The 20,851-nt window shown below is 40.1% G+C and overlaps 2 protein-coding genes across 16 annotated transcripts in view; one reads left to right on the forward strand and one right to left on the reverse strand.

Moving 5' to 3' along the window:
• Positions 1-371, forward strand: part of LOC128902119 (alpha-protein kinase 2-like) — an 89,733-nt gene extending 89,362 nt beyond the window's left edge. The window contains exon 13 of one of the 2 annotated variants that reach the window (XR_008463631.1): positions 115-371. The gene's annotated coding sequence lies outside the window, so the exon portion shown is untranslated. The remainder of the gene's footprint in view (positions 1-114) is intronic. The other variant, XR_008463633.1, reaches the window with a different exon arrangement.
• LOC128902120 (E3 ubiquitin-protein ligase NEDD4-like) overlaps positions 1-20,851 on the reverse strand; it is a 161,417-nt gene that overhangs the window by 8,782 nt on the left and 131,784 nt on the right. For 10 of the 14 annotated variants that reach the window (XM_054184528.1, XM_054184517.1, XM_054184520.1 and 7 more), the window contains 12 exons: positions 17,600-17,731; positions 16,998-17,117; positions 16,199-16,396; positions 15,583-15,660; positions 13,439-13,493; positions 13,293-13,349; positions 8,611-8,669; positions 5,438-5,503; positions 4,210-4,439; positions 2,418-2,539; positions 1,503-1,573; positions 344-439 (listed from right to left, as the gene is read on the reverse strand). In XM_054184528.1, the coding sequence (XP_054040503.1) occupies positions 344-439; positions 1,503-1,573; positions 2,418-2,539; positions 4,210-4,439; positions 5,438-5,503; positions 8,611-8,669; positions 13,293-13,349; positions 13,439-13,493; positions 15,583-15,660; positions 16,199-16,396; positions 16,998-17,117; positions 17,600-17,731 (1,284 nt within the window). The remainder of the gene's footprint in view (positions 1-343; positions 440-1,502; positions 1,574-2,417; positions 2,540-4,209; positions 4,440-5,437; positions 5,504-8,610; positions 8,670-13,292; positions 13,350-13,438; positions 13,494-15,582; positions 15,661-16,198; positions 16,397-16,997; positions 17,118-17,599; positions 17,732-20,851) is intronic. The other 4 variants (XM_054184530.1, XM_054184529.1, XM_054184521.1 and 1 more) reach the window with 1 other exon arrangement.

The raw sequence follows: 20,851 nt of genomic DNA on the forward strand, positions 1-20,851 counted from the left end.
TCATTACAGAACAGAAGACAATGAAAATTACCACAAACAACTCAGTATTACAGAAGCTTTTCATCCTGTGGCTTTAATGTTCTCCCTAATTTTCCATGTAACTGATAAACTTAGGTTGCTTCAGGAAAAAAGTAGTAAGCGCCGAGAAGAGGATCACAACGTTCCTGACAGTCCATTGTGTGCGTCCGTTTTGAAATACTCGTCGTCTGCCTATACCCATCACTAACATTCAACAGTCCCCATCAAGTTCCCAACCATGAGGTAACGTTCGCTATTTATTTATTTTTTGGCAATAACCAATAATAAGATGGAAATACAAACTTTTGAGATAACCTTTACATACCTGTCCGAAGTTTTCCTCATCTATGCAAAACATGAGATCCAACTCTGTCGGGTCATTTTCCAGGATCCACTTCAGAGAGTTGTAGTATTCGCTGTCCTACAGGAATTGAAATTAAACGAAGTTTGAAAACGTGAACATTAAATGTACAGTTTAACTTTAAATTGAACAAATAAAAACATTTAAAACTAGAACTCCAAAGGGACTGGAAAGGTGAGAACTCAATTATTTGCGCAGCTACTGCAAAGCAGGGTAAGGCCGATTACTTTACTCATCTGTATTTTTCTTAGATGCTGTATTTTTAGATTCATGTCACTTTTCTTAGTTGACTTGTAACTGCATTATCATACAACACAATAAACTGACTCTACATATCTATTTGGTTAAAAGACAAAACCGAGTATCATCCTGTTAACTTAACAGAAGCCATCGGTATTTAGCTACCGGACGTATCTGAAATGTCCCGTGTTTCAATACTGGCCCCTACACGTCTAGATGAGGCACCTGCGGGATCCTATTTGCCATTGCCCTTCATTTTACAATACAAAGTTAGAGATTACTACCTCGTACAACAATTTGTTTTTCTCCCAGGCAGTGCCAAACGTGAAAGTACCTGATTGCAATTAATGCTGAAGGTGTGAAAATAGCAGGTGTGCAGGGAACAAAACCAAAACAGATGGAAGGGCATCAGTTGTGCTGTATTCATGAAGCGTGTTTTGGAGAGAAGCCCTTCTCCTCCCAGCATTGTGGGGAACCTCCTGTGTTGCCAGGACAGAACTGAGCCCTCGCATCCCCCTCTTCCTGCTCCACAGCCTGAGAAGAAAGCTGTAGGGCTGGGCGGGGGTGCTCCTCTAGCAGGGAGAGAGCTGACCCAGTGGAAGAAGTGAAAGCATAGTTAGACAGCTTATGGGGCAGTTCTTTCTGGCCTGTTCATCACTCTTGGCCCTCTCACCACTGTTGCCGCACCCGTGCCGAAACAGCTGTCCTAGCAGGGAAAATTTCTTTTATTAAAAAACTACATACACATCCTTCTAAAGTAGTTGCAACGTGACCTTGTGTTTTCCACCATGCAGGTTACTGGAATTGTTGGCTCTCATAAATTTCCCCAGAGGAAAAACCCCACGTCATTGCTAATGCCGATACGGCTTAAATGTTATCTTACCACTGACTCCATGTCTTTCAGAGTTATCGGTTTCCCCAGCATCATCTTGTAAAAAGGTCTGATGAAGAAGCCTAAGGGAGAGGCAAGAGTGTTACTTCCGCTCTTCTGCATTTTCCCTCCAATAACGACACGACTGCTCAAGGGGAACACACCACGGTATTCTCCCAGTGCCGGCAAGAGAGAGACCTCCTGAAAGTAACGGCGCCGTAACCGCTCGAGTTAACACAGCAGGCTCGTTTCTTATTCAGGCAAAGCAAGCCCAATTTTTCAATCAGAAGAATTATGCCATTAATTACCGTATGCCATTAAACACTCTAACATTGATGGCAGAGAGACACAAGAGAGGGGAGCTGAGCTCGGGGTACTCTCATCCATTGCCACTCTTCTCTCCCAGGAGATGCTAGAAAAACCAGATGGAGAGCTTCCTCTGCTGCACTACCGCTAAATAAAATGTAGTCAGGTTACAATGTTTGCTTGCTTCTTGTGGGATTCCAAAGTTCAGCAGAAATCATACTTTCTCATTAAATCACTCAGTAGTAATTTTACAGATCAAAACACGCTGCAACTGACAGGCACACAACTGCTTTGGCTGCAGGTTTGCATGGAAACGGCTGATAGAAATTTAGTGATTTTCTTTTAGGGATAGTGATTATTTAGCAATGCTTATTCTGTAGTTTTAACACAAGTGGAGAAAGTAGCAAAAATTTATATGAAATTTATTTGTGGGTAAGACACTATAATTTTTGAATCACCATTCACATCAGGAATGCAATCTCCAACAGTTCCAGTTCCATTACTTTTCTCTCATGCTTTGTCTCCAGAAGTACTATGCTCTAAAGCATATGAATTATCGAAGTGACTTATTTCATTTAATAAAAATCCAGAAACAGTAACGTAGCCAGTGTAGTAACTCACCATCCAACAGCTTCCCGTGATACACTGCCAGACCAGCAACCCGACCAATGAATGTGAAATACGACAGATGATCTTCATTACAAAGACCTGAATTAGGATTAATCTGAAGTGTGTAGTTGTCCCTTTTTTGGGGAAAGAAAAAAAAAAATCTAAATAACGAAGTCGTTAAATACACAGATATATTCAGATATGTTAATAAATAATTTGAGCTTAGGGCCATTTCCTTCCTGTTCATTTTTGCAAGAGTGTAATAACGTCATTTACCCGGTTGTTCCTCGACACAAGTATCGGACAGTCTGTGCCTGGGCTGACCTGAGCGCGTCTGTCTGGCCACGACCAGAATGATTATTTGACAAAGGTAAATAAAACTACTGCTTGTGGGGCGACAGGGTTCCACCTGTGGCAAGTGAGAGAGCTGTGTTAACCTCTCCAAAGGACAAAAGCCTGGCATCACTGAGAGCAGCAGCATTTTGCCATCGGCTTCAGTGGAACGAGAATTTCAGCTAAGTTATCCCTTCTGCTGGGCTTCAGTATTCACTCTTTCCAGCCAAATTTCAGGGCTTAAAATGTTAGGATTCTCTTTTGCAGTAGTTGCTTTTAGTTCTTGAAATATCTGAAGGTACTGAAGCGGAATGAAGTACAGACCCATGGTCCAACCCTGCGAGGATAAGGAATGTTTTCTTACTAGCATCTTAAACTAAACCTACTAGAGATCACCTCTGAGATACGCTCAACCCCCAGGATACTGGAAAAACTGTCGAAGGACTAAGATGTTTTAACTGGGTCAAAAAGCATTAAGACTTGTGTGAAAATGTGTGTCACAATAAGACATTAGTGTATTTTTAATTTGTAGTATATTCTTAATCTGTGAAGCAAGATACAGGGGTTTTAAGTAGATTTTTTTTCTTATCTCTTAAAATAACTAGTTAGATTTCTGAACCTAAAATGAAATAACATTGTACTCAGAATATCTGCAGTGACCTATACCCGTAAGTGGAAATATTTCCAACCAAATGTTTATCCAGTGAACTCTGTTAAGACACAGGCTTCCTGGGCTCCCCAGCGTTAAGTTGTGTTTCCCTTCAACAGCAGAAGGTGTCTTTTCTGAGACACGAACGCACGAGAACTCCTTGTGCAGTCTTTGTTCATCTACTTTACAATCTATTCGACACTTCTTAGAGAAAGGAGAGAGCTTGATATCGATGGATAAACATCAAAACTATTGCCTGCAATTAAGAAACCCGCCCTCGCAATGTGGAATTACATACAGCATATTAAACCAAATGGACTTCAGGCAAGCGACTTGCTCTCTCAATTACACTAATGGATCGCTCAAAGATTTTAAAATTGGATAAAACTTCTGTAAGGCCACTGCTGTGTAACTACTGAAATGTAACTGAGCAGCTGTTTTATGAGCTAATTGTAAAGGAGCACTGTAATTCTGGACGGCAGGTGTTTTACAATCTAAGGGAGGGCATAAAAAGAATCTTTTGTCTGACATCGCTCCTTTCACTATTACTAGTCTCAAAAATTGCAGTTTTGCTGCAAGAAAGGCAACACTGAATATTGTCTTAGTAATGATTTTTTTAAAAAAGAGATGTCAACGTGAATTTGAAAGCTTCTCTGAAGAGCAAGTAAGAAATGATAGCAGAGAACAGCGAGATCTGGCTCAGAAGGGTGCATACCGACACACCAGGAAGGATGCTCTAACTACTTTCCAGTGTAACTATGGCTCTTATGCAAAATGTAATGTATATCGCTTAGGAATGGAAAGAATCGAATGGACACTTACGTTGCTGAATATTCAAAGAGACCATAGTAAGGGTTAAACATCTCCTTGGACAAGAGAAAAAACCATTCTCTGGCCACACCTCCATAGTCAAGTCCTTTTTCTGACTCAAATTCAATCCAGAGTCTGGCTTTCAGTACATCAGGTCTCTTCACGGACATGATTCTTCTGTAGGACTCCTCAAAAATATTATTTCTGTGTAGCTTCATCTCAAATCTGTTCGGTATGTCAGCCTACGCGAAAGGAGATTGTATTATACTTGTTAGTCTCAATAAGTAAGTCTTCAGGCAAATTACTGACCAGTGGTAACAACTAAATGACAGATTAAACAACCGATAGGTCAAGTTTCCCCTTGTTTTTGTTTTGCAGTGCTCTGTAAGCCTACAGGTTGATAGCATGTGGTGAACTAGGTACGTTCCAGTACAGCGGTTCAGAGATTTCTATCATATTTGACAAAATAATGAAAACAACAGGAGAAGTAACAAACAAACAACCAAAAAAGTGAGAAAATGATTGCTATTACTAGGCTCTATTTTAAGGGCATTTTAACTTAAAAAGGTAACAAATGCATAAGACTTCGCAACCGCTTTACTCTCATACCTGTGAAGGCCAGGACAGTTTCACAACAAGAACACCTACAGTACCAGACACACAACAGACCTCAACTGCAAAGATGTAAACAAAAGAGAATGGGGCTGCCAAAATGTTTCAGAAGTTCTGTCTAAATGGGAAGGAGCTAACGCCCAGTAGGATTTTGCCCAGGGAGCTAAAGACAGAGAAGACAGGAGAGAACTGAGCAAGGAATTTCCAGAAAGAAGACTGGATGAACGGATAAACAGGACTGGTTGCAGGCATGTATAGTTTTCCCGATAAAATTGACTTGAAATAACCGTTTCAGAAGGTTTGCTTTTTACTGACGACTCAAGAGCTTACTGTGCACAGTCACGGGCCAAACCCAGGCGAGAATTCAAGGAGCTATCAATAAGTGGGTAAAGACACTGGCAAGTCCCTCTCCAAACTCCAGCTGGTGTTGCCAAGGCTGTTCCACCATCACGTGCAAGCTAACACCGGGTGCTCTCTTACGTTAAATTAAAGGTGTTACTGAAAATACTTTTTTTCACAGAAGAGCAGCACTAGAAGCTTGTGCCAGATCCAGACTTGGGACAGCCTGTTGTTTCTCCCAGACATAGCGTTAATTGACTCGAACGCAAAGCCGCATGTTTCTACTCACTGGTTTCTTTAACTTCTTCCGGAAATAGTCATATTTCTGTTTGAACTCCCTGGAATACGGAACTGCCTATCAGAGAGAGAATCACAAACACAGATTATTCCAGCTATTTGGCAGTTTGATATTCCAACATTATCGAAACAAAAACGAAATTTAAAGACATGCCCTCTACATATGTATGCCATAGGTCACCTAATGAAACCCACCGTGCACCAAGTACAGCAGCCAAAACGTTCCCATTTCTCAGTGCGTAATTTGAGATAAAAGGTATGAAAACTTTCAAGCCAGTTCTTCTGTTTATCAACTACTTACGCTGCTTTTCTTTCTTCTTTTAGGAACAGTAAAGAAAAAAGCAATTTTTAACACAGACAAAAAAATTTGGGATGTATTGCTGCCATCCATGTATGTCATTAAGAAATAATGAGCATGCCGTATGACACTGAACTTTACAAATGACTAGTGGTACCACAGAAGATGGATTTGCACAGCTCAAAGTGCAAAGCATTGTTAGAGTTTTGAAGATGAACCTAAAACCAAGTTACGGGGCTCCAGTGAAGCCACAAGCTTAACAAAAACCACTGCCTGCCCTCCCGCGAGCGCAAGACATGACGCACACCTACAGAGCGGAGTCAGCCAGGTGGGGGAATGCCCACGGCTACAAACATCTTTTCAGCCCAACGTGAATGAATCTAATACTTAATAGTTAGCAAACTATGATCAAACTATAACAAAACTATTTTATAAATTACTTATAATGAAAATATACACCTTCATAATGTCTTTAACCAGAATCTGAAAGCATTTCATAAACAAATTAACATTCTTTTGAATGCTCATGAGTTACACCACATTTTTAAGTAACAGCAGCATAACATAACAATTTTAGAAGTTTAAAAATAAAAAAGGCGCAGTGAAGGCTGCTAGAAGCGCATTAATCAGCAGAGCTGGAAATTGGTTTCTGGCACATGTAAACAGCCCTTAACAGTTGACACGGGTCTCTGAAGTATTTCTGTGGATTTCCAGGTACCCGAAAAGCATGGCGGGATGATTCCAGGCATGCGCAACTCTGGGTTCAGCAAAGGCTCTCCCAAGCTCTCTCATTCAGTTTAGAAAGACACGACTATTTTACCACTGCACTCCTCTTCCTCGCTGTACAGGTAGGCCAGCCTTTGACACTAAGCCAGAAGTTTGCCATGTTTGATGTTAATCCCCACGCCGCTCGCTGACCATGACAGCAGTCAGTAAGATGACAGTGTTCTTTTCTGCTACCTACTTACTGGTCTTCCTCAGCTTCCCTTGCTTTTGCACCGGGCAGGACATGCGCACAGATGGCCGGAAAGGCCAAGCCGTTTAAGGCACCAAGTAGTACCAGAGCCAAAAGCGGTGATGTGCAGCAGCCACCAGGCAGGAGCACAGAGGAGAGCCACCCCTGCTGCTCACTGCCAGCCCGAGGGCTCCAGCCCACATTATTCAGCCCTCAGACGAAACGCCATCAAACGAAGTTGTGAATTAAACTAACGAGCAGGAATAGGCTGGAAAAGGGAACCTACGACAGGTACAGGTCTGGCTCTAACAAATACCTGCTCGGTATTTAACGGAGATTCCTTACTTCTCTGTGGGTTTTTTGACAATTTTCTGAGAATTAAGTATCCTTAATTCTCTGGTTTTTGACACCACATACAACATCAATTTAATCAGAGTTTGGAAAAAACCTTGGGGAAAAAAAAAAGGCTTCCTGGCCTTGATCATTATATTTTCCAACTACATCCCATCCCTACTTTCCTTTGCTCTACTGTTCCTTCAAGTTGAAAGGGCAGACCTAGTAAAACAACCAGCTAAACAAATACGTGTAATTTTTTGGGAGCAAAAGAATGATTTTGAATTCCACAGGACTGCAAAAGTTACATTCTCTGTTCTCTGAAGGCTGAATCACTAATTGCAAAGCTCTGGTTAAGCTGTTCCTGGGTGAGGACTGGGAATTTGGGGGAGGGTAGGTACGGGGTGGTCTTGAAGCAGATTCATGGCTGGACATAGGGGAGAGCAGGAGGCAGAAATATTTCTATGAGTTTTCTCTTGTGGACGATGAGACACAAAAAATTCAAAAATCAAACTACATCATTTTATTCTGATGATAATATGACTTTACTACGGCCATTAAATAATCTTTCAACATGTTTCCATAGTTTAAATGCAATGTGAAATGCAATTTAAGTAGTTCTTTGTTCCTGTCATGGCATCAAAAATACTATTAAAAGCATTAAGACAAATCCTTAATATTTATATGGCTGTAAAATGGATTTGATCTTGCTTTCTCTTTAAGGAAACCCCAAACACACAAATAACTGTTATTTACTTAATGGGATCCTGATTGTCCCTTATTACCTTGAAAGAAAATTTCCCCGATAGTCTTTCTCATTTATGCTTAACATTTCTGGGAAAAAACATTAAGAATTGGTATCTCGAGCATTAAGTGCATGTTAAATGGGTAAATCACTCCAAAAGCAATTATGTTCAAACAAGTGATTATTATTAATCTTATTAATAAACAAAAGGAACTGAAATTACACCATGCAGTAGTTAATCTGCCGTGTCCTGAGACCCTTAAAAATCCCGAGGATTTACCCAAAATAAAAAGGTATTCTGGGTGCCTGGAAACCTCTTAGGGTTGGAACCCTGATCACTCAGAATACCATAAAATGGCATAAATTGGCGTAAGCTTCCAAACCCATCAAATTCAAACCTATTGTCTGACCTGGGAATAGTGTGCACAGCACTGTGGTTCCAAATGTTCCAGTGATGGCTAACGTGCCCACTATTGCTTTGGACCACTGGCAGCAGGCTGGATGAGTCCCCAGCACGCTCCAGCCTACGCACAACAAAACAGGGTCCAGAGCCCAGTACAAGCATTTGAATGCCGGGGACAAGGCATCAGTTTTGGGGCACCTTGGCAGGCTGTCACATGGTGGCAGCTCCCCCTGCCCTTGGGCACTCGCTAAAGCTGGCCCTGAGCCCCCCACGTGCCGCAGGCAGAGGTTCTGCTTCCTGGTCTGTTCATCAGGCAGAGTCTGCTCTGATCTGCCGAACAGGCACGACCCGCTGCTCGATAACACCTCTGGCCCGTACCAAATGTACCCGAGTCACAGCATTCAATGGAACAAAACCATGGCAGTACTTACTGGACCAGTAATTGCCGGGTTCTGCAGTCTGGGGTCTTCCCATTGGGTAATTTTATTATCTGTAAATAACAAAAGAAATTCTATCATTACTTCTCTGTTACCACACTGTGAATTTATGTGGGTTTTTTTCTCCCTACAGCTTTTTTCCCTACCATTCCCACAACTTAGTATTTCAGGGTTAGAAAAGGCTGCATTCACCCACCCACATCAAACCCCCATCACACTGTTTAGTTGAAAACACTCACTCAAAAATGCAAAACTACAATAGAATCCAGTGTATTGACACTGCTTTTATTTCAACGTCTGTAGTAGTAAACATGTTCTATTTGAACATGGGCTTGGATTCAACTCATATTAGAAATACACAGACTTCATGCCGGAAAGGTAAAGAAACCCAAAAACTTTGCCAAATGACAGGCTTGACTTTACGTTTTTGAAAATTTGCATAAAGGTAGCCAAAATGTAATACTTATAAAAGACAGTCTGTATTTAAATTTGGAGGGAATAGCAGATCTTAAAAAAAATGTCCTAGCCACTGATTTAATGAAAAGGTTATAGGACCATTAAAGGAGGCAAAATTACACGGTTACGGTATAAGAGATCATTCCCTTTTGACCAAAGGAGATTTTGTCAGAAACACGACAGAATCCGTGTCTTTCCCTCTATAGCTTTTAAGAGCACCAGGAGGGTGATACGGAAGGTTAGAGAGGACCATGGTGAGACTCTCCCTGCCTCCAGACAACTGCTCCTCACAAGATTCTGAACACAACAGAATCACAACAGAATGATGATGTTGCAACAATAAGACAATGCTCCAAAAACCAAACTAGATGCCACCTGCAATGGCAAGGCTTAAGTCATCCATTTCCTGCACTGAAAGGGCAATAACAATACATCTGTTTGTTACGTGCACTGCTTTGATTTATGAACCGTGAATCAGGATACTAGTCCAAATCTTAAGCTTTGTAATTGCTAAGTTTGGGAATAAACACACTAGGTTTCAAGAAAACTGTTTTTATGGCTACTATAGGTAAAAGCAAAGAACCAAACCAACTGATATTAAACCACAACTAGTTTTCATGTTTCTACAGTTGGAAAAGACCCGTAAGTTTTGAGCATCCCAAGCTGGTTTGAAAATGGACTGGGATTTGAAAGGTGACATTCATTAAATGCTAACCAAAGAAAATTTAAAAACATCACAAGCACATTTCAAGAAATGTGATCTATCAGTTAATTTAATATTAAAATATTATTTTATTTCCCTAGACGCATTGAGTCTATTTAGCGCTTATGGCAATTATGGAGGAAGGCTGGTAGACTGCCAGCTCCCGAAACCACACGAGCTCCACAGAGCAGAGCCTGCCATAAAGGCGTGATGCTCAATCTGGCCCTTTCCATCAGGCTTCAACCTCTTCAGCCAAAGTTCCTTCTACAAAGTTTAGTGGTTTTATACCAATCCATTTCTTATACCTACTTGCCACGGACAGCCACAAGTCATGGTGGTACTTTTCTATGGAATCGAAGATAGAACTGGAAATGACTGCAAGTTTGTCAATTCTGTCTTATTGCCCTACGTACTTAAGAGTGTACAATGTTACTGACAAATCTTTGGATAATTTTTTTTCAGAGTATTACAGTGACAGGGACTTCATATTATAAATGCTATTCCAGGGCTTAAATGCCGCAACCATTAGAAGGGTCTAACCTGAACCGCTCTACCTGGAATTGTAGCTCAGGATTCTCTGTCTTATCCAAAGTGGATGGGGATAACAAATTCATTCCTTTTGCAGGACCTTTTCAAAAATCTACCATCTCTCTTGAGTCTCCACACAAATACAATACTCTGTCTTTCCTCTTTGAAGAAAACCTTTCAGGATTCCCTCTTTTTGTCTTGTTTCCTCTGGTCCCTTTCCAAGTGGTCCAGTATTTTCTTGAAGTTTGGGCCCCAATGATACAACATTATGACAGCTGAGACATTACCAGTGCTCGTGAGACTAGAAGGATTACTTCAGGCCTTATTTAAGACACTCCTGTTGATACATGTTCATGATACATGAACTCATGTTCAGTCGATGATATATTTTTCACGCCCTTTTCAACCAAGTTTCTGCTAATTATTCCCTTTCTGAGTAATACTTTGCAATTCTTATCAAACAGCGTCTTACTTCCCACTACGATGGCAATTTGCCAGACTCATTGATTTCTTACCCTGTTCCAGTGAGCCCCTCTCACCTCTCCTACACTGTTGTTTTCTCTACTGAACTAGTGAGTACATTCCCCCTCATTCGGTGTTCAAATCACTAAGGAATATATTGAAAAATGGCGGATCCAAGACGGGCTTTGAGGGGAACCCATTTAATATATCCACCCTCTGCCAGTGAACCACTGGTAACTGTCCTGTATATGGTTGGAAAACCTTTGTGTTTTCCTTCGCGACACCTCCCAACAGAAGATCATATTCTCCTATAAGGCTCCCGGGAAATGCAGAAGTGTAAGCACGCTACAATGAGTAGAGAATACTATTTTATTCATGGATGGTAAATAATGCTGACTTCGGAAGCTAAGGACCAATCATGGAGAACTAGAGACTGTATTTTTTTGTTAAAAGATTGCTGCAGAAATTGGAACCATTTACAATTAAAATCTAAAAATATTATATTTTCAGGCTACTATGTTACTTTTTTTTTTTATTTTAATGGTACTTTGTTTTACTAGTTTATATGGCATGCTTAGTGGCAGTTTGTATTGTCCCCAAGAGGAGGTTTCTGTGGCTGCATTACTCTTTTACAGTTTCTCTCAGGGATGAGAAAAACATTTCAAAAATAGGACAACAATATTGGATAATTATGCAGAAGAATTACAAAATGTATCTGAGGCACCAGGACATTAATAGCAGCTAAATCTGTTAAAACTTTCAACATTTATATTGTATTCTAACCATGAAAATTGAAATTCTAACCACGTGTTGCATCTTAACTAAGCACTTTAGCAGAGGAGGACTGAACCGATGGCCAGTTTATGGTGGTAACGGGCACCGAGACCTGCATGTTTAGGGTGAGCTGATCACAGTTGATCACGGCCACGCCTGATTTCAGCGTACGCTCTCAAGTTAGCCATGAAACAAGTAAGAGTCCACAGGCTCTGTCACAAACCTATCGGTATGGTCAAATGTCATCGCGCTTCCTTACCAACACTGTGAAAACAAAGGCTGCTGTTGAGATCGCTCAAGCCAAACAGATCAGCGAGCACTGAAAACTGTCTGCGCTCCCTCCCTAAATGTTGAGCACGACTTTATCCCAATGGCGCTGCAACGTGTCCCTGGTAACCACTGGCACCACCTCTGCTCCTGGAGTCCGCTTGCCATTGCAGTGGCGCGGCACCAGACTGCCAGCAAAAGCGTATTTGCTGGAAACAAGCAGCATTCTAGAAAAAGGTCTCTAAACTTTTGTAGAGACTGCCACATAAAAAGCTAAGAAAACTCAGATCAAAAGAGGGACTAGAGAGAGATTTCAGATGCCAATAAATTTAGTTTTATAATCATAATAAATTCTTTGGGGAATTCTAATTAATGTGCAACTTTAACACTCTGTTTACTTTTAGAGACTAATACATGCTTAAGCAGATTTAGGAGACTGAAAAATTAAAACTTTTTAAAGGAGGTTGAGAGGCTCAACGATTATACAGATATTTAAATAAGACAGTTTTATTCTGTGACTCTCCAGCGGCAGTACTTTAGAATAATTTGCCATATTTAAGTTTCCAAACAACTGTCGGGAAAAACAATTCAGAAAGTACAAAAGAATAGTAATTCTGTACTGATGTTTCAAAGAGGTTAATCTTGTGCCTGACAAGTGCATTATTTCTAATTTTTATTTCAAACTATTTATACAATTTCAAAAAATTCGTATTACTTTAGAGAGAGTCTTTTAATAATGATTTAGTAATGTCATATATACAACTACAGATAAGCACTGGAGTCAGTGTTACTGATACTGAAGGAAAAATGTAATACTATCAAATATGTATAATAGTTTAAGATTTTAATTCTTTAAGTTTTGCATAGCATATGTACTCTCTTCTAATGGTTTTGCGAGTTATCTGTTTCTGTGAAGATTATGCCATCTGTAGAAACACCTCATTAAAAAGTCCACCTGACGTCTTAAACAAAAAAAAGAAAACAAAAGGGGGCAGGAAGGAACCAAACCTTTCTGGGCTGCTTTATTTTCAAACAACAACAAAAACTCACACAGTAGTTCTGAGATGCTGTAATAAGACAAGTCTACAATGAAACATCACTTACACTAGAACTTCACTAACAGAACTGAATATTAATGGGCTGGGTGCAGTTTAACATGCTATAAATAGGAAATAAGATCAGAATCAGCACTGCCACAAGATCTTCTTAAAGGAGAGGAAAGAGTACTTAGTGCTAATTTCTCCACTGCCTATATGTGGAGTTGTGGCTATATGATCTTTTCTCATCTTATTTTCTATTCCTAGTGTGTATTTTAATTTATTAAGTGCAAATAAGCCATGGGATCATCAACAACAACGACGACGAATCCAAAATATCAACAAGAACAAAAGAAACCACAAAGAAGAAATGTTAATGCTTCACAAGTCAGAGAGGGACAAAGCTTGATGAGCCAATTAAAAGCAAGCTTTCAGTGAATATACAGTACCGTATGAGGGCACTAAGTCTCTGGTATCAATGTCTCCACATATCAACACCTGGCTTCCTAAATGAAGAGTAAAATTATAAAGCTTTCACTTCAATATTTATTACCTCCCTTTGTCTATTTGCTGTAGTACCTGAGTGGTTACTTACTATGGTCTATATAAAACGTTCTTCCATCCAAATGTATTCTTTCCTCCCAGCCAGGCTGGAATTGGGAAATAAAAAAGAGAGAAAATAAGTGAAATACTACCGCTCTCCCACAGCATGAAGCAATACATTATCCACACCTACTTAAACTGTAGGTCTGAAAGATGCTTGAGGTAGAAAACACAAAATGATCACAGATGCATTATGTCAAAGCCAAAAATCTAGGAAGATTCAAAGAACTGGCTATTTACACAGGTAACTGTATCCAATACAGTATACAGTAAATAATTTTTTGAAGCTTGAAAGTGGAAACTTCTTGCATCAGGGCTTATAGCCATTTCCTACTATGAGGAAATGATCACAAAGACTAGATTGTCCATCATTGGTTAGGTTTGAGAGTTTCTGCTTCTACTTCTGAAACACGTGTGGGTTATTTACTGTACACGCGTAAGCCGGGATCCCATTGCAGTGGGACAAGAAAGTCTAACCTAGTCCTCAGTTCCTCCCTTTTCTCATCTTCCCAATCACTGTAGTACAGAGAGGACAAGAAACGGCACGTGTTGGTATGTGCAATGCTGTCCAGTCTAGCGCTCATTCCAGCTGTATGCTCTACACCACCTTCAGACTTCACTAAAGTACAGATGAGAAATGATTTCTTTTCAATCTTTTTTGAGGAACTCTTGTTAAATTCTGTAGTCATTCTTAACTCACTCAAAAATTGATTGTTTAACTCAGTTTAAATCTGTTCCTAATTATACATTTACAGTGATATATCTGGCTACCCTGATTTCACGGCATGTTTTACCTCTTGCAATTAACGTAATAAATTGTAAATTGGTCCCCAAGTTCCTCCCATGCAGCGTCTCCTACTTAAGCAACGTGTCCCTGAAGGTGAAGGCATGCTCAATGTATCTAAAGAACTGCAAAAGAACAGCTACTTCCACAGCTGTTTTCTTAAAGACCAAGTGCATTACTGCCGCGGTGTAAGCAGGAAATGCATCATAATAAATATTTTCAACCGCGCAGAGTTTTGGATCTGACCCGTGATTGAAGACACTGCCTGCCAAGCAGCCTAGCTTGATTTAATACAAGGCAAAACTTTTTGCTAATTGAGACAAAGGCAGTGAGATTTTAGGATGTTTTAGAGGAGGATGTTTGATCGTAGGCGGTGACAGAGGTTATGGCCCCTCTCCAAAGGTACCATTTGTCACTGCTCTTGCCCAAAAGCAGCACTCGTTTTGGTCTGCTGGCAGAGAGGTTCCTCTAAGTAAACTGTGACCCGGCTCAATGATTAAAGGATTAAAGACTTGTTATTCAAACTGCTTAAAACTCAAATCATGTAAGCCGCCATGTTCTGTAGGGTGGACAGTAGCCTCTTCTGCTGGCCCAGCTGTTTGCAGACAGCCTGCCCGTAAGGCATGTGGAGCACTGAGAGTGCTGGTGACGTTTAGTGGCTCATCATCACTAAGGTTTCCAGTGTTGCAAATACAATTTCAATGGCAATTTCTAGAAGTACGCTTAGTATATATGAGGCAATGAGCTGAATCAACACTATACTGTAAAAATCAGCACCTTAGAAAAAGTGTTAGCTTTCATAACATAGTCTCTGCCATTAAGGATGCAGTTTTTTAAGAACAAAGCAAAGCTCTGTATTTGACATGGCTGTTAAGTCAGTATTATACTTTGGTTACAAGTGTGACAAAACTTCTGACGTTAAAATTATAATTTTCTCTGCAGAATATGGAAGTTTCATTGAAAAAAAAATCTATATTTATTTAGATTTCTGAATGCCATTATATGCTGGTACAGTAATAGAGCTCACTTTGAACAATCTGCTCCAGCAACAGGTAATTATTTCAAAGCACACAGTCAGAGACAAAACAAAGGTAAGTTTCTTCAAAGCTCAAAGCTTCAGATAAGCAAAGAAACATGTAATCATTTCAGAAATACTGCGGGCTGGCTTCAAAGACCCTGACTGATTGACAGATCACAATAAAGCTTTTTGGTGCTATGAATAAACATAGCTTTTATATCTTCAGAAAAGCGATGACAGCAACGTTTGTGTCCACATATAATATATGACTGCAATAATAGATCAGATCACGTAAGATAGCAGGTATATATTAAAATACAGAAACTTCACTTACAGGAAGAGGGCCCAAATCATTAGGGTTCAAAGACGCTTTTGATCTCAAATGCACTGGAAATTTCAGTCGTGGATCCTCCTGTAGCAGAAATACAAAATATAATACATTAATAAAAAAGCAATGCTAGTCACAGCGAAATACAATACAATTATGGATGGTCTCCAACTAAACAATCCAAATCTCCATTGCACTGTGTGCCTCTAAACCCCAAATCTGTGGAATTAGAGAACAGTACTGTATGCAATGATTTGTGAAGTATAAAAAGGTCAAATACAAAATGCAAACCACTATTGCATGGTATATGATGTATGAATGCACCAAAATCTAAGAGGATATGAACAAATAAGTTTCCTTTCTCTGAGTGCAGCAATGGCAGCACTACAGCCATTTCATGAAATTAGCTACTGAAGTCTATCGCTACTATGTGCTCCACGACTGCATGGAGGATCCAGGGGGATTCCTGCATCAGTTCTATGAAAAGTTAGGCTGACAATCCCCTCCTAAAGACAAGACAAACGCCACAATAAAATGGGGGGTATATAGGCAGAAAACCAAAGACATAAACATTTATAAGATGGCACCTGACTTAAAATTCATTATCTAGAATTCCTCTTACCCACGTAGTAGTTTTAGTATTATGATCAATGAAGAAGGGCCTGCCATTGGGCGCTATTCGCATCTCCCAGCCAGGAGGAAGGAAGCTTTGTGCAACTTTGTGCTGTGGTTTCGGGGAGTTGTAAGGCGAGGGCTGTGGAGACTGGGGATTGGAAAGGGTGTCCTTCACCGCCCTGCGCACGGGGGAGTCCTTCATACCCTGAGGAAAAGGAAAGATATTAAGATTTATCACATAACACTCAAGAACGTAAAATGAATAAAACTTGGCGTCACGGCAAATAGTTTTTCATTCCAGATCTAATTAATACTAGAATTAAGTGCTGGAACTGATTTCCTAGAACTAACTTAGCTAAAGTCTGCTTCTTATAACATACTGAGCTTTTTGCTGTGAAGGACCCGGTGTTTTATCACTTCCCTCGGATTTCCCAAACCCAATTGCACGTATTATTTTCAGTTATTAGCATCAAAATAAAGGTTTCAACTTAAAAATCCCAGCACTTGAAGGGAGTCACACCAATGTATGCTTCAGACGTGCACACAGATTATGTTTCAGCTGACCAAACCAAATAGTCATATATGAAATGCATCATTCAATGACCATAAAAGTTACGTAATACTATTGTACAATATAAAGATCCAGATGGAAAACCGCTGAAGAAAACAGCAGTATATTAAGGTAAAATCAATTATGGGGAAAAATGGCTGTGTCGCATAACTGAAAAGGAAATAAGAAGTTCTAAGGAGAACAAAGAAAGAGGAGTCAGACATAAGGGATCTTTCCTGGTAGTGGCGTTTCTCACCTCTAGTGGAGCAGATAAAGTTACAGTGGGTGAACTGAGGCTACGAGGCCGTCTTATCTGGGGTTCACTCAAATGGTTGCTGCTGTTTGCTGCTGACCCAATCATGCCGTCTTCTGCAAGCTAGTTCAGAAGTAAAACCAAGTGAGCAGATTGTCAGAAATACAGCTCATCCGGAGTTAGGACACTTAAAAAATGATGTAATTATTTATTATTATTAGGAAATACCAAATATACTTTCTTAAAGATGAAATATTTAATTTAATTCCACTGGAAGGGTAAATAACATATGGTACTATTAATAGATCAACACAACTGTCAAATTCAATCCTAAGGATGCATTTGCCTCCTTTTATCAGTTCATATCTACCTCGCTGTAAATTCCTTTCACTGTAGCAATCAACTTCGTCTGGACCTTAATATAGTTAAAGTAACCAAAAAATCCCGATCACTGGAATTTTTTATGATTATCCTGAGTTGTGAGGACAGTGCTTAGGATTATTTTTTGAATTTCAGAGTTCTGAAGAACTGCTTCAATGGAAATTATACGCAACACATGCTAAGTGTTTGCTATCTAAATGAAGCATTATAACAGATCTTCATACCTGCATAATGGGCCGTGTCCATGTTGTGGTTCGATTGTTGTGATTGACATAGTAAGTCCGGCCCTTGGCATCCTTCCTTTCTTCCCAGCCTGAAGGTAAGCCTGGTGTAGTATGTACATAGGCCACGGAAGGCTGTTCAAGCAAGAAATTACTCTATTGTTATTTTATAATTGCTAAAAAAAATATTTCATAAGTCTATTCTTTAAAAAAACCACTTGTTAACTTACAACATTCTTAAAAAAAGCATACAAAAAATACGGTTTCTGATTTCATTTAATATAAGCTCTTCCTCATGCACCTTTGAGTCAAATCATTTTTTCTCACAATAGATCTTTTGATTCGCTTTTCAACAGATTGAGGTATTTTTTTCAGAAAACAGCTATGCTTATATGCCCTCAAACTTTTTAATTTGTAGATTACACGTAACGACAAAAAGGAACTTCGCAGTTTAATTTTTTTTTCTTTAAAAAGGTGGATTTTTTTTCTTTTGTGAGTATGGACAAATTAGAATTGAAGTAACCATGCAGTCGAGTCAAGCTCCGTTCTTTTCTTTACCACAGGGTGCCTTGAATCAGTTGCAAGAAAAGGTTTAAAAACTGAAGTTTAACCATTTTGTTATAGTTACAAATGTTGCATTCAGGATTAGGTGTCCTGAAGACACAAGACACGCCCCAAATTTAGTATGGAAAGCTTTTTTGACTAGAAGTTGCACGAGAAAGACACTGTCCTAACGAAAATATACAGACAACGATAACTGTGCCAAAGGCACGAACTTCATTAAACATGTCACTATACAACACAATAATTATATTACTGTGTGTTGCTGACGTTGTCTTGTGGACTTCCTGTGAGGGAAATACTCAGTGCTTAAACCAATTGGATGTATTTTCTGAGACATACGGGGCGGGGGGGGGAAGCCTTGTAGCACAAATGGCAAAGCTTCTTGAAGAAATATGGCCTAGAGGGAATTTTAAAATTAACCCCGTCTGCATCTGAGTACCTAACCACAAAGCAAGCAAAGAAGTTATTCTTTCCACGTCCTTACAAACAGTGATTTGTGTTTTATGACCATTCCATTTAAAAATATGTACACAGTGGAAAATTACTATCCAAAGCGCAGTAGATGTGAACTACACTGCACAGTAGGATTTGGTAACTCCCTTTAGGCCTCTGAAGGCTCCTCTTGAAATTGAGGATACATTCTTTTTCTACACTCGTCATTCTTTGCTCCAGCAAAGTAATTAACTGTAATTCTTGCTCCTGCTTCATGTTCTTAAGACATCTGTCCCAGGACTCCTGCTTAAGTCAGCATATTTGCTTTTTAAGAGAAGAGCACAGCTGACACAATGAGCTGGAGAACTGCCTAGGTAATCAAGGAAGGAAATAAGAAAAGATCCTGAATGGGTCAGGAAGCTGACATACTATAATAGGAAACAGAAAACAGAGGAAAAACAGATGAGGAAACTAATAAATACCCACTGAAACAAACTATGAGACTCTGATTTCTTTCTTTCCTAAACAGTCAGGTGCTGGAAAGACTGTGCTATTTTCCCACTCGTCTTAGTTCACAGAGCTGGCAGGCAACAAGACGATGACTACCTTTTCCAAGGCTGTGTAATGGTTTCCAAACTGTTAACTAGTGGTTAACAAGGCCACGGTATGTGGTCCGAAGACAGTGCACAGACAATGTTTTAGTTAAAAATTTTATAATTAAGATATATGATATTCTGGGAGAAATTGAGAGGGCTGACAGTGATTCACAGATTTTCTGGACCAATGGATGACGGCTACACATTCTTCCATCTTTGCTCGTTTCGGGCTATTAATGTCGTCTACAGTACAGAGAAAATGTAAGGTGGGGATAGTTCAGAGATTTTACATTAAAAAATGGAATCATTTAGTTGTAATAATACACAATCTATTCACTATCTGATGGCACGCTGCAAATTATCAAATTTGACTGTGAGGATACAGAAAGACAAGAAAGATGCTCTAGTTATGCCACCTGATCTTTCCTTTAACACTCTGCCAAAATAAATCCAGCTGTCAGCAGCCTTCCTCCTTACTGTTTGTTGTATTAACAACTGCATTAGCAACCCATAATGCAACATGCAAACCAGAGTTTGCTCTTCCATCTCCTTTCCATACATTCTACCACATCGAGTAGAAACTTGGGAGATTTATCATGAGCCTTTTACCCCAAAACTGAACGCTTTTTAACAACTGTCTTCAGTAAATAGTGGGGAGAAAAAGTATTATGGTTAAGGACAAAATGTCGTGAGAATGGAGATGCTGGGACAAATACACATTAACTCATGTTTTGCTCAGAGTAGTTTCACTGTGTAGCCTTCACAGAGGAATGGTAAAGGTCCTTGGGGACTTAAAAAAAAAAATTTAAAATTCCTGAAAAGCAAAGTGGTTAATAACCGCAGCTATATTTACCCAAATATGCACTCATCGACACTTACTTCACCACACACACTCAATTAACACCTTTACTCATGTTCTTTCACTGACCTATATAAAAAGTCAGCCATGCCAACCCCAGGGCAGATGTAACATTTTTACAGTTACACATAATAGTTACCGTATCAATTTCTTATGAGCTCTCTAAATGCTTAGACTTGGACCCACAGGGGGGAAAAATCAGGTGGCGTTGGTTTGCATGAATATGCCCTTTAACAGCCTCCTCAGGCCCCAAGGCTGGCCGAGACAAGCACAAACCCACTCTGCCTGTTCCCTGCCCCACGCGCACTCTAAAGCAGACAGGGGGCCCATGGCGGGCACACCAGCTCTCATGCAAACCATCAGCGATCGCGGAGCAATCCATCAGGATCAGCCACTCTTGGGCAGAGCCAAGCAGGGTGATCGCTCCCTCGCCAGTGCAACGCCTCCCGTTCTGGCTGCAAAGCAGGTCCCAGCGGACAGCCAGCCCTGCGCTGGGACTGCTCCTGAAGAGCCACTGGAGTTACACACCTCACCCGCAGCAGGGCTCGGGACTCGCTGCTTGCTGCTCTTAACTAGCTCAGCTAAGCCAGTGATGAAAAGGGGCATCACCACTTCTTCCTAAGATGCCACAGCACCACATTTTGGTGTGGTCTGCCCCTGGGTGTCTGCATTAATTATGCTTCGTTAGGGACCAAGGCTGAAGAATGTTGAACTTGTCGGTCTCATCCAATGAGGGGTTTTGCAGGGATTCTGAAAGCAAAACTAAAGTGACCCAGAAACTTCTACTACTGACAGACTGTACGT

Source organism: Rissa tridactyla, chromosome W (genome assembly GCF_028500815.1).
Source record: "Rissa tridactyla isolate bRisTri1 chromosome W, bRisTri1.patW.cur.20221130, whole genome shotgun sequence".
Classification (NCBI taxonomy): Eukaryota; Metazoa; Chordata; class Aves; order Charadriiformes; family Laridae; genus Rissa; species Rissa tridactyla.